Below are 15,137 nucleotides of genomic sequence, written 5' to 3'. Positions count from 1 at the left end.
CAGAGCAATAGCATTTACCCAAGATGCTGGAGGCCACCTTCGCACAAACAAAAAGAAAGTCATTAAGCAAACATATGTCAAGCGTATGCCACAGGAGCAGGCCTCGCTCGTATCTGACTCTCCTTAACCCCATTTGGAGTTTTCTTGGCAAAAACACTGGAGTAGTTTGCCACTTCCTTCTCCAGCTCATTTGACAGATGAGGAAAGTGAGGCAGACGGGGTGAAGTGACTTGCTCAGGGTCACCCAGCTAAGAAGTGTCTGAGGCAAGATTTGAACTCACTTCTTCCTGACTCCAAGTTCAGTAGTCTACACATGGTACCATCTCATAGCCTCATCTGTTAGATATCTACTGATATATGAAGCAAGAGGCTGTGTGGAATAGTGAATAAAGAGTCAGCCTCTGAGTCAGGAGGGCCTGGAATCAAATCCTACCTCAGACACTTAGGAGCTGTGTGACCCTGGGACAGTCCCTTAACCATTCCATGCCTCAATTCCCACCAGTAGGGGGAGATGCTGCTCACTGCTACCACGTCTCTTAAGAAAAAAGGGGAGTTCATAACTGTGCAGATCATGACACCATCTGTCCTTTGGGTATCATCTCATCTCCTCACCGGGACTTTCCTCTCTTGCTTGTCCTAGCTCATGCGCTCACTGAGGCAAAAGAAATCAGCCCCAGAGACTAGAGAGAACAGGAATCCTGGCTGAGCAGGAGCCCCGCTTCTCCAATACCTGAAGAAGTCCAAGACCCCCCTAGGGCTGGCAGCATAAGTCTGGCTGCCTCCATTTTACAGAGAAGGAAACTGAGTCTCAGAGAAGTTGAATGGAATCAAGTCTCCATCCAGCTTCAGCTCTGAGGCTTCCCTTGGCACCACATCAGATTAAACCTAAAGAGGAGCAGTGACCCTCACTTTTCAGATGAGCAAACTGAGGTCCAGATGGATGGAATACCTTGCCCAAAGTCATGTACATTGTAAGTAGCAGAGCTGGGATTTGAACCCGGGTCCTCTGACTCTCCACACTTCTCTCACACTCCAGGCATGAGCACCACATTAGCAGAGCTTTGTCTGGGTCACCCCCTCTGCAAGCTGCATTCTTTTTTTTTTTTTTTTTGCAGGGCAATGAGGGTTAAGTGACTTGCCCAGGGTCACACAGCTAGTAAATGTCAAGTGTCTGAGGCCAGATGTGAACTCAGGTCCTCCTGAATCCAGGGCTGGTGCTTTATCCACTGTGCCACCTAGCTGCCCCAGCAAGCTACATTCTTCATCTTTGTATGCTCAGCACCTTGCCTAGTGCTCAGCATGCAGTAGGTGCTTAATAAGTGCTTGTTGGTCGATTGACTGATAGATGCTTTCATAGCACAATACAAATTCTGGCCCTCTAAAAATTACTTTGAGTATACTTTTGTGTTTTTTTATATGTGTACCCAAGGAGAACGTGAGCTCCTTGGGGGCAGGCAGGATTTTGTTTTCATCTTTATAGTTCCATCACTAGACATGTCAGGACAGGGGCTGGGCCTATGGCTTCCTAGATGAGCTCACTCCCTCTATCAGTGCAGTTTGGGACCCTCTCCACCAGTCAGGCAGCACAGTGAACATGGAGTTAGGAAGGCCTGAGTTCAAATCTTGTACCAGATCCTTATTGGCTACATGAACCCAAGCAAGCCACTGAATCCCTTTCTGCCTCAGTTTCCTCTACTGTACAGCAGAGACAATAATACGACCTCCCTCACAGGATTCTGAGGAGCAGCAAACAAGACAACACACGGACACCCCCTCGGAGGGCTCTGGGAGTGGCAGCTGCTATTGCTGCTGCTGTCATAGTCAGGTGAAGGCGGCCAGGGTCCCGCCCAGCCATTGCCCAGCCCAGCTCTCCCTGGCACCTCACTCTCATTGGCTCTGGAACCCAGCCTCTAAGTGAGCACTTATTACTAATGATGACGGCCACAGTCTGACTCCCATCAGGGCCTTCACTCCCATCCCATGACCTCTTAAGACAGAGAGTGCTCCCGGCCCCACACCCAGACATGAGGAGGACCCTCCCAGAGCCCCCTCATGGCACTTCCCGTACGCACTTGGAGGACAACCCACTGTCCTTCCCTGGAAGCCTTCTCCAAAGCTGCTTCCGCGAAGGTCTCTTGGCCTTGTCCTAAGGATATGTTATGGAACCTTCCAGAATCAATTGTAAAGCCCAATTTTCTGCCTGGGGGAGAAAGTGAGGAGGAGGGAGAGAGGCAGGAACAAAACAAGAGCATGAGCTACCTCATTTCCCTCTGACAACACTGGCCTTTATGTGCCCCCCCCCCCTCCCCCAGGTATCCAAACTAAATTCCTTACAATTTCAACAAGCAGATGCGGGGAGCTCTCCATGGTGCCCATTGCCATATAGAAAAGCCTTTTGGAAATCGGTGCCTTTGGCTTTATAATGGGGAACTTGCCACTTGGAGAGATGGTGGGCATTGTTACCCAGCTTCCTAAACTCTTCCAGGGGGGCAGAACCTTTCCTCTTTTTTCTAAAGGAGCAACATGTGGTAGATATCGCCTCATTTTTGTGAGTGATTGGTTCAGTGGGAAAATGCACCAGCCTCTCACCTTGTGAGGCCCGAGTTTAAATTGAGCACAGTTAGGTCACAGCTGTATTAACCTGGTATTCTGGGCACAGTCTGTGGGGAAGAATGATCCAGCACACAAAGCGAGCGGGCCTTGCACAATGGAGTACCCGCCTATAATGACCATTATTCAGTCACAGGAGGAGGGGGCGAGCGATTACAGTAGCAGGGAGAAAATTGCCCTCTGGTCTTCCCTCCGTGAGTCAAAAGGTAGACAACAGCACAAAGCCCCCAAACATCATGCCAGGCAGAGGAATGTGCCTGCCGTTGGGCTACTGGGTGATTATCTTTACACTCTCCAGATACCCAATTTACAATAAGCAGAAAAGGAATGAAGGCGGATCCAGGGAGGGAAAGAGGGGTAGGAGAAAGAGAGAGAGTGTGAGAGAAGGGGGGGGGGATGAAGAGGGAGAGAGAAATGGAGAGGAGGGAGAGGCAAAGGGAGAGACAGAGAGATAGAAAGGGAGGGAGAGAGAAAGGGAGGAGAGGGAGACAGAAAGATACCGAGAAAGAGAGAAGGGAGGGAGAGGGGGAAAGGTAGAAAGGGAAGAAAGAGGAGAAAGAGAAGAGGGAGAGAAAGGGAGAATGAAAGAGGGAGAAGAGGCAGAGAGGGAGAAGAGGCAGAGAGAGACAGAGGGACAGAGACAGACAGACAAAGAGAGATGGAGTTAGAGAAACAGAGACACAAACAGAGAGAGAGAGAAGAGGGACAGAGGGACAGAGGGACAAGGGGACAGACAGACACACAGAGGGAGACAGAGACAAAGAGACAGAGAAGAGGGAGGAAGGGATAGAGAGAAGAGAGAGATGACAGACTGACATCAGAAATTGGGGGAGAGGGACAGTGCCCAGCATAGTGAATGGCACAGAGCCAGTGCTGTCTGCTGATAGTGAATGGAGGAAGGAAAGACCGCAGGCCCCCCCCCCCAGACCCTCACCAAGGGCCTCCACATCCTTGAGAGCATCGACCCCAGGGGACAGGATGAAGAACACAGGTGTGGCTGGGCTGCTCTCTTCATAGGACTTGCTGAGGTCTGGCCGGGGTCCTTCCACATACTTGGGGCCTAGCTTTTCCTCCACAAAATTCCTGTTTCCAAAGAAAAGGCAGGGCATCAGAGAACAGGAGCCACATCATCACGGGTACTGAAAGATGGAGAATTGCCACTGTTGGCTGAGGAAGGAAGGTGTCCTGCTTGTTTCCTGAGGTGTTTGGACAGTAGTCGGGTATGTTTGTTTGGTCCCTATCCATAACATGTCCCTGGAAGAAGCTCCCTGTGTGGAAGCTCCTTCCACTGCCGCAGCTCAGGGTCACAGAAGCTGATGGGAGTTCTGAGAGGCTGTGCTGTGTCTGTGGTCAGAGATGGAACTCAGCCCCTCAGTCCTTCCATCTTATTCCACATCCCTCCCCTTCAAACACTCTCTGTTCCTATCATGCTGGCCTGCTGGCTCCCTGTGACCCTCCCCATCGTTGATTGTTGGCTTCTTGAGGACAGAGACTGTTCTGTCTTGGCTCCAGTGCCTGGTACACAGTAAGCACTTAATAATTGTGACAGAAAGAAGAGTATCCTGTCAAGTGCGCAGAGCTCTCTGGTTCTGTTTGGCTGGGGTGGAAAGGTTTCAGGCTTCTGGGCTCTCTCTGAGGGATTTTGTCTCTTCTTAGACATGCAGAATCTTTAAAAGGGAACTAAGCAGAGACAGCTAGAGTGACCACTCAGATAATGCCTGCTCCTAACCTCTGAACCCTGGTGACACTTACACTGCCAAGTGGGCTTCCATTTGTCTCCTCCCAGGCCTTTAGGATTCACTCCCCATGAGGACGGGGCTATATTTTTCTGGCGATTTGTATGAGATTTTGTGTTTCACCCAGTTTCATAAGCATTAATATCAAGGGCCTATGTACCCAGTCAGTGCCTAATAAATTTAATTATTGATGCTTGGTGAATGCTTAATGAATTTCAGCATTTTGCTGATTCCCTATTAGCACAGGCCCATTATAGCCTCACCAAACTCAACCCCAGGGAGCTCCCTTCCCCCACCAGGGTCCAATCTAACTCTCCAGAGGGGGTTTCCATGACCCCAGTGGCAGCAGGCCATGATACCTGAGTGCATAGGTCATTCGGTCTGGACGCATTGCTCTCAGGATGATCAGCTTTTGGAGAGGACTTTTATTTTTCCATTCCTGAGGGAACTTTTCTTTTTCTGGGCTTTCAGATTCAACCCACTTCTTCCATCGCTTGGCAGACCCTTCCACATCTCGGTCAAGCCCCCGGAATTCTTCCATTCGGGAAATCGCCTGGAACAGACAAGGAATGGAGGGAGCGAAGGACAGCAGTTTAAGTGGAAGAAGGACAGGTGTCTGGACATGTGATTTCATCAGTGTGGGGGCTCTCTGGTGTGGAAATTCTTTACTGAGGCAATAAGCAACACCTCTATAACTCGTCACCTTGGAAAATTGACTGGGGCATGGAGAGGGCAAAGGTCACCCAGCTGGTGTGGTCAGGAGTGGGACTTGAACCCAGCCCTCCCTGACTCCACCCACTAGCCCACACTTGCCCTCTGTCTTGTCATCACACCGTGATGTCTCTCTCACGGGTGTCCAGTGTTGAACAACTGACTTGCAATTTAGAAATCTGAGATTCTATTTTATTTTCCTTGTAAAAATCTGAGAATGCACTAGAAGCTCTGAAGACTAATTGGGGTGACTTTTGCTTCAAAGAGCTCTTTCCATCTTTCACATGGATGCAAGAATGTCCCCATCCTTCTGGATCCCGCCTGGTCCTTCCACCCAGAAGCACTTTGAGAGTAGGGGCTGTTATGACTTTGTATATCATCAGTGCCAGCATAATTTATGGTACATAGCACATGCTCAATAAATTACTGTAAACTGGTGCAATGGAAACCATGCTGACTTTAGATTTGGGATCTAGATTCAAATCCTGATTCTTCCATTGCTCACTATGTGACTGTGAGGAATTCACTTTGGATTACTGATTTGGAGCTACCAGTGACCTCAGAAGCCACCTACCTGGCCCCTTCATTTTACATAGGAGGAAACCGAGGCTCAGCCTGGTAAAGTGACATTGTCTAAGTTGCATTAGGGAGCAGAGCTGAGATCTGAATGGTAGGAGACTCTAGCAGCAGAGCCATTTCTGCCATGGAAGTGGGGTCTGATGGCTTCATTGGCTCTCCTGGGCTCCATCTACAAACTGAAGAGAACTGTGATTTGAAATAAGATTTGGAAATTACAAAACAATCTTCCTAACATACCTTAATAGCACTCCATGACGGCGTCGTTAGGAAGTCAACAGGACTCTGGTAAGTATGTTCTACTGTGTAGCGAAGCAGGAAATCCAGTTCAGGGCCTTCTATCTCTTTATTTCGCAGCAGAATCTTGACAGTACACGAAATGGAAAAAAAAAAAAAAAAGGTCATTAGGTTTTCCTCCCAGTCACTTCTCCCTTCAAGCATTTGCCACTTAATCTGCAGGAGTGAATGAGGAGGACAAAGTGTGCTAATCGGAGAAATCTGCCAGCCACACCTTCTCTGGCTCCATGAAAGGGTTTGCAATGGTGCCAATGATTTTTAAACCAGTAATGGAAATTTAATTTAAAAAAAAAGCATCACTGATGAGGGCAGCCTCTGGCACCTATTAGCAGAGGGGGACTGGACTCCTAGACGTGATTCTCTGCAGTAGGACAAAATGAGAGAATGTGTCTTAAAATGTGTGGTGCCAAGGACAAACATAGTCAGCATCTACTTGGAAGAAAGGCTCCCCAGAAGGCAAGGCTGATCCTATGTGCTGGTCCTCAAGCAGAAACCAAAGGCACAACTCCTCTGGTCATGGGAGATCATCCTTAGTAGGGAGCTGAGAGCTAAGGGGATGATTTAGCAAAGGGTCATACAGCGAGTGTCTGAGGCCAAATTTGAGCTCAGTACTCTATCTACTGCACCACTTAGCTGCTCCATTTAATATAGGAAAAAAAAAGGATAAAATGCTGTGACCTGGTTAGGTGAGAATCCATTCTCTTTCCCATCTCTTTGTACAATCATAGGATCACCTGAAAAACCTAGAAAGGTGAATTGGTTGTGCCTCTTATACCTGAAACCTCCTGAGTCTTGAAGAGTGAGTCAGTTGGGGATGTGTGGTATGTTGCTTTGGACCAGAACAAGCCTAATGACCTTCCTGGTCAACCATGCTGCAAGAAGCCTCCTGGAAATAGTGGGTTGTAAGCCTTCTCCCAGGGTAGAGGTCTATTCCACAGTGGGTTTGGAAATTCCTTGATGGATGAAAGTTAGTTCCTTCCTTCCTTCCTTCCTTCCTTCCTTCCTTCCTTCCTTCCTTCCTTCCTTCCTTCCTTCCTTCCTTCCTTCCTTCCTTCCTTCCTTCCTTCCAGCAGACACCTCAAGGAGGAGCCATCAAGAAATGATCAGGACCCCCAACACAGCCCCAGGTGGCATCTGGATCCAACAAAGTGGCCCACATTCACCCGGTTAATTATCACAGGATCACTTTTTCCTACCTGAAAAGTTATCTGGGAGAGGAAGGTGAGCTTGTCCTTCTCAAACAGTGCCTGGCTGGTATTTAGGCAAACAGAGTAGGTGATGCCTTCCATCAAGTTTGAGACGCGCTCCTGGGTGTCCTCTGCTTTTTCTGCCTGCCCGATGGCTTTATGGAAGAGTGTGTTGAAAGCCTGTGGAAGCATCAGGGTTATCTTAGGAGGTGGTAACTAGTGACCAGCCCACAGGATTCAGCACTGGGGATTGGGCTTTTTTTAATGGTGACAACGACAGCCAGGGAGATGGAGGGATTTTGTGGTTCTTATGCGATGTAGGTCCTACTTTGGGCACATCTCCCCGGGGCTATGCCTGCATTGATTTCCTTCTCTTTCAAATGGGGCCAGTAATGAATGTGGGGATTTGTTTTGTTGGGCTATATATACACATTCATTGCCCAGATTTTGTTTGTTTTCTAATTATTGTGGAGGAACATAGAAGGGAAAGAAAACAAATTCTTGTTAATTGAATAGAAAAGTTTTAAAAATCAGGCCACTTCTGTCTCTAGGATACCCCAAATCTCAGGCATTGAATGGTGGGGGAGTGGAGAACCCCTGCCGCTGGGCTGGATGGCAGCTCTAGCTGTTGGTGCTAAAAAAGGGTTCCTCATACTGTGAACCACAAATGTCACCCACAAAGTTCTCCCCCAGTCACCTTTCTCTCTCTCTCCCCCCTATCTTCTCTCTCTCCCTTCCATTTCTCTCCTCTCTCTCCCCATCTTCTCTCTTTCTGTGTGTCTGTCTGTTTCTGTCTGTCATTTCTATCTCCCCTTCTTCTGCCTGTCTCTGTCTCCCCTTCCCACTTTCTTCCCCCCCCAGCCCCACCCCCAATCTTTTTGTGACCTTCCCCACCTTGGGAAGAGGACAATTTGATTCGACCCATTAAACACTTATTAAGTTGGACTACAGGCTTCTTCATGAGGCCCTGAGCTCATTCAGGCCAGGGCTTTTCCACTTTTGTATCTGTATCTCCTACACCCAGCAGAGTGCTCAGGGCAGAGTGCCAGGGATCGGGAGACAAACATGAACCAACCAAATAAACCCCGAACACCCTCTGCCCTCAAGATGCTTTCTTGTACTTTGGGAATTCAGCCAGGAACACAGAGGAAGGACTGCCAAGTGGAGCCTCTGTTCTGGTCCGATGCATGCCCAGAGGTATCTGACTTATTTGTGGACTATTGGACATGGAAAAGGGCAATGAGAGTTCTGAGCAGAAACGAGGAAGGGGCTGCAGAGGATCCGATTCCACACCACACAGGACCCTGCCAATGGCAACCTTTGCTTTGTCAGATAAAGCCTAGGGCTTCCAGAAGAAGCAGGCGAACATGCCCAACTTTTATCAGAACAAATATGACCTTACCTTTAGAGAGAACTGATAGATGGGGTTGATTTTCCGGAGATCATTAACAACAAAGTACAAAAGAGCGGCTCTGGCCGCCACTGGTCGGTAACAGTCCCTGGCTTCATTAATTTTGGCTTCATTTTCTTTGCCTTCATCCACCTGGGTTGGGATACATGGAAAAAACAAATCAGGTCACTCTGGGTGCCTCCAGTTATGGTCTGAGTAAGGAAGCGACATGTTTGAAAGGAGAGAGTAGGAGGAACATAAAACACATCCTATCAGCTGTGGGATCTTAGAGGTTTTTTTTTTTTTTTTTTTTTTTAGTGAGGCAATTGGGGTTAAGTGACTTGCCCAAGGTCACACAGCTAGTAAGTGTTAAGTGTCTGAAGCTGGATTTGAACTCAGGTCCTCCTGACTCCAGGGTCAGTGCTCTATCCACTGCGCCACCTAGCTGCCCCGGCTTCATAGTTTTAAACCCACATTATTGTTGTTTTGTTGTTGTTTAAACCAAGTAGTGAGAGAGAATGGAGGGCAGAAGTGGTGGTTAGTCATGAGGAGGGCAGTGTGGCCCAGAGAAAAGAACCAAGGTTCGAGGGTCAAAGGACCCGGGTTCAAATGCTAACTGGGATAAGTCACTCCTACTCTTGATCCCTGGTTTCCTCATCTGTAAATTTTTTTTTGGGGGGGGGGGCAGGGCAATGAGGGTTAAGTGACTTGTCCAGGGTCACACAGTTAGTAAGTGTAAAATGTCTGAGGTCAAATTCGAACTCAGGTTCTCCTAAATCCAAGGCTGGTATTTTATCCACTGTGCCACCTAGCTGCCCTGCCTCATCTGTAAAATTAAGAAGGTTGGATTAGATGACTACTTCTAGCCTTAGAAAATAATAAAAATAATAGTTATTAGCATATTTTGTCTTCACAATAACCCGTGGCGGTATTACTTCCATTTTACAGTTGTGGAAACTGAGGCAAATAGAAGTTAAATGACTTATCCAGGAATATATAGGCAGAATTTGAACTCAGGTCTTATTAGTTCCAGGTCCAACACTTTATCTACTACATCATGAAGCTGTCTTATCAGTCCACAAATTATCTTACATATTCTCATTTTGATTGTTTATTTTGTCATGTTGTGGCAAACTTATGGAGAGATACACCAGGTGAGTAGGCTTGAAAGGATTGCAATCTCAGTCACTGGAGGGCAGGCCCATGTGGGTAAGATCAAATCCCCTGGAGGTATTAAATTATAGAAAGGAAACAAGCTTGATTTTGTTCTTGCCCTTGTTTGCAATTTGCCTGGGGCAGGGCAGGGGTGTGAGTGGTAGGTAAAGGGGCCTCTGACTTGGCCAGTCTTGGCCCATAAAAGCTTCTTCCTTGGACCCAGGAAGGAATATTAAAATGCTGTTGGTTCAATTCCATGCCAACAACTTTATTGGTCAACAAGGTATTCTAGTCCAACCAAGGTCAACAGTAAATATGTCCAATAACCCCACGAGGCTAAAAAAGGGGGGGGGGAAGCTTTCATATCAATTCAGACCATCTCAAACTCCTAGTTTTATTTAGATTATGCTTCTATCTTAGCCTCTGGGCATATTCAGAGCTACCATTAAAAAAAGGCAAGTCAATTCATTTCTGTTTGAGCAATTGATATTTTTCCAAGCCCTTCCCCTCCCCTGCCCCACAGTCTTTTCTGCTGAGCTGCCTAATCCTGGGGTACAGAGAGGGAATATTGTGATGTACAATAGAGAGGGATGTCTGGAACCCGCCAAAGGCAGGACAATGAAAGATAATCACCGGGGGTTGGGGAACATGGGAGCTGTCCTCGGGGAGCTGAAGGACTGTCACTTGGAAGAGGGATTAGCCTTGTTCTTCTTGGTCCCAGGGCAGCAGAACCAGGAACCCCAAAGATGCAGATTTAGGCTTTTATGTCAGGCTTCCTCACATAAAGGTCTCTACCAGTCAGAGCTGTCCAGCAGTGGGGGGGCAATCGGGATGCCCGCTCCATGGGGATGCTGCAGGGGACCCTCCGTGGTCACCGAGGTCTTTTCTAGCTCTGACAGTCTCTGATGTTTATAATGAATGTCAAATCCAGGATCTTACTTTCTGAACTAGCCTCAGCTTTCCCATGGAGATGCAGAGAGGTGCTGCCTGGTCTCCAGTTTCTGGGTCAGGATTCTGAAAAATTCAGTATTCTTGAAAAATTTGGGGTTGGCCTGCAAAAGCTCTGTGACTGCCGGGCCCCTGGGAGCCACTGCTGGGACTGGGAGTGCAAGCAAGGGTTCTGGGGAGGCCGTGGTTGGGGCAGAGGCCTCAGAGGCCGGCGGCGCGCCGGTGCTCATGGGCAGCATTCTTCCTGTTGGCCAGACTGTCTCCCTCTAGACCTTCCCTTCTCTTCTGCAAGGCCCCGGGGCCCCTGACACATTCTTTTGACCAGAAGACTTGCTAGAACCTTCAAGCTGGAAAGGACCCCAGAGGCCTTTGATTCGCACCTGTACCAACCAGGAGCTCATCCTCCATCGGGGGCTTGTAGCTCCATGGCTGGAAGGGACCTTAGAAGCCGTCTGATCTCCCCCACCCATTTTATGGATGAGGAAACTGAGGTTCAATGAAATTAAGGGACATGCCCAAGGTTTCATGGGTGGTAAATGTCAGAAGTGGGTTTTGTCTGTGTTTCTGTCTGTGTGTGTGTGTCTCTCTCTCCTTTAGAAACTAAAGCCCAGAGGGGTGTGGATACACACACACACACACACACACACACACACACGTGTGTTATTTGAATTCAGCACTCAAAATGAGAGTGCTTGGAACTTGAAACTTTAAATTGAAATGTTTATTATTTTATTTTATTTGTTTTTGTGTTTTTTGTGGGGCAGTGAGGGTTAAGTGACTTTCCCAGGGTCACACAGCTAGTAAGTGTCAAGTGTCTGAGGCTGGATTTGAACTCAGGTCCTCCTGAATCCAGGGCTGGTGCTTTATCCACTGTGCCACCTAGCTGCCCTGAAATGTTTATTTTTTTTTAAAGATAAGAATGCTGATTTTTCATTTTAAATATTAAATCTAAACAGAGGGTTATTTGAATTTAATACTCAGGATGAGAATACTAATGAGAAAATTATCAAACGTGGTCATTCTTGGAATCTCTACATAGGTATGATATATATGAATGAATATATATAGGCAAATATGATAATATGCATCTATACATATTCATACATATTGATGGGGACTGGACCTATGATTTCATCAGTTAAGGAGGATTTAGTGAGAAAACTCCCTTTACTGATATGTGATATATATCTCAAAGTTGCTCAAGAAAGTTAGGAAATGAGGGCCTTGCGCCAAGGTCATTTAGCCAGTATGTTTTATAGGTAGGTCTTGAACCCAGGTCCTTTTGGTTCTGTGGCCCCTCACTATCCACTATGAAACAATATTTGTCTGGATGGATGGATGGACACATAGACAGATAAATAAATGGATGGAGAGATAGATGGAGCATTTATTAGATGGTGATGACTGTGTGCCAGCCCACAAGAGAACTGCTCACTTTCTCATTCTAAGGGGGAGCTAGCACATAAAGGAGAGCTGGGAAGAGAGGAAAAGGAGAGGTACCACACTGGCAGAGGATGGCTACGGCAACTGCTGGCAAGGTGGCAAAGATGTCCAAAGAGTGAGTCATGCAGGGAAGGAGAGCCGGGCTGGGGCCCCTCACAAAGTGGCACTGATGTCCCATAACAGAGACCCTACTATAAATACCTGGCAGCTTGGCCCGATGGATAGAGGAGGAGATTCAGCACCAGGAAACCCGGGTTCAAGTCTCCCCTCCCTTAGTACATCTTGGCCATGTAACCCTGGGCTATTCATGCATTTAACCTTTCTGGTCCCCCACCAAGTGTCTAGTAGGACTCAGAGCAGATGCTGGTCTGCTTGGGCAAAGGGAGCTTCCTACCCTGATGAAGTCACTGGTCTGGTCTAATGCTGACAAATACCCGGAGAGCAGAAACAGCCTCTAAAGAAGGGGGGGTTGGGCTCAGCTGCCTCGGGGCCCCCCCGCCAGCCTACCTTCAGCCCTATTTCTGCGGCCGTGGACTTGGTGGTTTCCAGCTTCTCCACCAGCTCCGTGTTGTCCAGGAAGCTTCCCTCTGCCGTGGACAGATGCAGGAGAAGATCGTCTTCTAGGCGCTTCAGTTGGATCTTAAAGTCATTCTGCTGCTTTGTCAGGACTGACTAATGTTCAGCAAGAAGAAGAGGGAAAAAAGATGAGGCCCTGTCATCCTCCCTGCAGAGGCAGGTAGCTGGTATTTGGGGCCATCATGTGACTTGAACGGGCAGAGATGTGTTTCCTTGGACCAGTCACCTCGCTGGAACATTGTGCTCAGTTACCTCCAGCTCCCAGCCTGTGATCTTAGGGTCTCTTCTGGCTCCCCGCAAGTCACTGAACCCCTCAGTCCTTCCCACTCACTTTGCAAACCCTAACCCTGACCCCCCTGGCCAACTGTCCACCTTCTCCCTCTCTGGGATCAGTTCTTCCTCTTGGGCCAGCCTGAATGCTGCCTGCCCTGAGTCCCAGCCCCTCTCCCCCAAGGCCAGTTGTTGCAGTGACTCAGTTATCCTTCCTTCCTTTGGACAGCTTCCTCCCTCACACCCTCCAGGTTCCTCCTAAAGTTAGTCGTCCCAAGTGTCTAACTAAACTGGTGCCCATGTCCCCATATTGAGCGTAAACCCTAGGAGGGTAGCTTCCGTGTCCTCACTACCTGGCACCTGAGAGCTGTGGGGACGGGGAGCAGACCTGTGATCTGATTGGGAGACTTCCTGGAGAGTTGGTCCGGCCCCAAGAGACCGAGTGCTTTGCTCCAGGTCACAAAGCCACTTTGTGGTAGGATCAGGACTCGCACCCAGGTCTCCCCAGTTCCTGACTCTGATCTCTCACACTGGTCCCTCCCCGCAGCCTAGGCCATGCTTCCTTACACACTGGGTACTTTGGTGAGTGGCCGTGGCTGGTGTTTGCTCTTCCCTTTGTGTAATTTAAGATTCTAAATGTGGATTCTAATCTGTTCCCCCAGTTTTGGGGGAAACTGACTCAAATCACTGATAAAACGAGTTTAGGTTTTTAAGGGTTTATTGAAAAATAGAAAGAAAAAGATTGAGAACAGAATTCCAACAGCCTGGCATTCCTATCTTTCCTCAAATTTCCTGTGAAGTCCTCTGCCGCCACCACCACCATCAAGTCAGGAACCCAAAAAGAGCGAGAGCTCTCCATGCAGGCTCCCTCTCCTCCTTCCTGTCTCCTCCCAGAAAATAGGAGGCTCCTCAAATTGATTGGCTGGTAGCACCCATGAGCAAACGTCATTTCCTGACGCCAAGGAAAAGCCACATGGCCTTGCCCTCTGAGGCATTTTCCTCATGGCGGAGCTTTCCCACAGCAAGTCTCCAGTAGGGGGCATCATTCCAATCATTACACCTTTCTTACCTTGAGGTTTTCCAGATCAGGCCGTTCCACGCTGACCACATCGGCCAACAGCTGGGCTTCCAGGCCATCTTCAGTGACTGTGAAGTTGATGAGGGTGGTCTGAGCCTGGAGTTCGGGCTTGTAGTGAGGGTTGGCCAGCTTGGTGTGCAAGAGGAGCCGGAAACCTGGGTGAAACTCACATTCTCTGTCCCCGATCCTGATGAACCTGAGGAGGTAGGTGGGCACGGATACAGAGACTCAGAGGGAGCACAGGCCTGGTAACCAGCCTGGACCTTCAAGCCCTGGCCATGGCTTGCGATCAGATACCCAAGAATGCTTTACAATCCACATAGGGCAGGGGGCAGCTAGGTGGTGCAGTGGATAAAGCACTGGCCCTGGATTCAGGAGGACCTGAGTTCAAATCGGGCCTCAGACACTTGACACTTACTAGCTGTGTGACCCTGGGCAAGTCACTTAACCCTCATTGCCCTGCAAAAACAAAACAAAACAAACAATCCACATAGGGCAGAGTCTCTCTCCCCTTCTCCCAGCTGCCAAGTGCAAAAGTCGCCCCTAGGGGTAACCACAGTGGATAGAGCTCTGGCCTGGACACAGGAAGTCCTGAGTCAAAATCCTGCCTCATATACTCACTATCTGTATGACCTTGGGCAGGTCACTTTCTACTGCCTCAGTTTCCTCCTCTGTAAAATGTGAGTCTTGTGGATTTGGCTTTTAAGGTCTGTTGGAGCTCAAATTTGCCTGTCTGGCACACCAGCTTCTTCAGGATGATTGTTTCCTTTCTGTCTCTGTGTCCTCAGGATGCAGGACACTTCCTGCTACATGGTAAGTGCTTAAGAATTGTTTGGTGATTGACTTAATAAGCACAGCAAACTTTTAATACTACAAATCAAGTCCCCCGCTCTCAAAATTCTCCCCAGCTCCCATCTTCAGGTCACTTGGCAAAAGATCCATGCTTCACCTAGCAGAGAGAGTGGCCATTTTGTGCATCATATTTTAGGGAGGCCCTTGACGAGTCGGTGTCCAGAGGAGGGCAGGCAGGACAGGCACAAGAGGCCATGAGTCCTGGTCTTGTGAGGATTGTTTGAAGGAAATGGGAATGTTTGTCCTGAAGAAGCAAAGACTCATGGAGGACACGGAGTTATCTTCAACTATCTGGAAGGGTATCAGGT

The 15,137-nt window shown here is 48.4% G+C and overlaps 1 protein-coding gene across 1 annotated transcript in view; it reads right to left on the bottom strand.

Annotated features, from left to right (window-relative positions):
• Positions 1-15,137, bottom strand: part of DNAH11 (dynein axonemal heavy chain 11) — a 292,856-nt gene that overhangs the window by 30,937 nt on the left and 246,782 nt on the right. The window contains exons 66-73 of the mRNA XM_043967174.1: positions 13,969-14,173; positions 12,561-12,725; positions 8,520-8,660; positions 7,127-7,297; positions 5,874-5,996; positions 4,706-4,899; positions 3,545-3,693; positions 2,073-2,200 (exon numbers count right to left, since the gene is read on the bottom strand). Of these exons, the coding sequence (XP_043823109.1) occupies positions 2,073-2,200; positions 3,545-3,693; positions 4,706-4,899; positions 5,874-5,996; positions 7,127-7,297; positions 8,520-8,660; positions 12,561-12,725; positions 13,969-14,173 (1,276 nt within the window). The remainder of the gene's footprint in view (positions 1-2,072; positions 2,201-3,544; positions 3,694-4,705; positions 4,900-5,873; positions 5,997-7,126; positions 7,298-8,519; positions 8,661-12,560; positions 12,726-13,968; positions 14,174-15,137) is intronic.

Source organism: Dromiciops gliroides, chromosome 5 (genome assembly GCF_019393635.1).
Source record: "Dromiciops gliroides isolate mDroGli1 chromosome 5, mDroGli1.pri, whole genome shotgun sequence".
In the NCBI taxonomy this organism is placed as follows: domain Eukaryota; kingdom Metazoa; phylum Chordata; class Mammalia; order Microbiotheria; family Microbiotheriidae; genus Dromiciops; species Dromiciops gliroides.
This window is presented reverse-complemented; position numbering and strand designations above follow the sequence as displayed.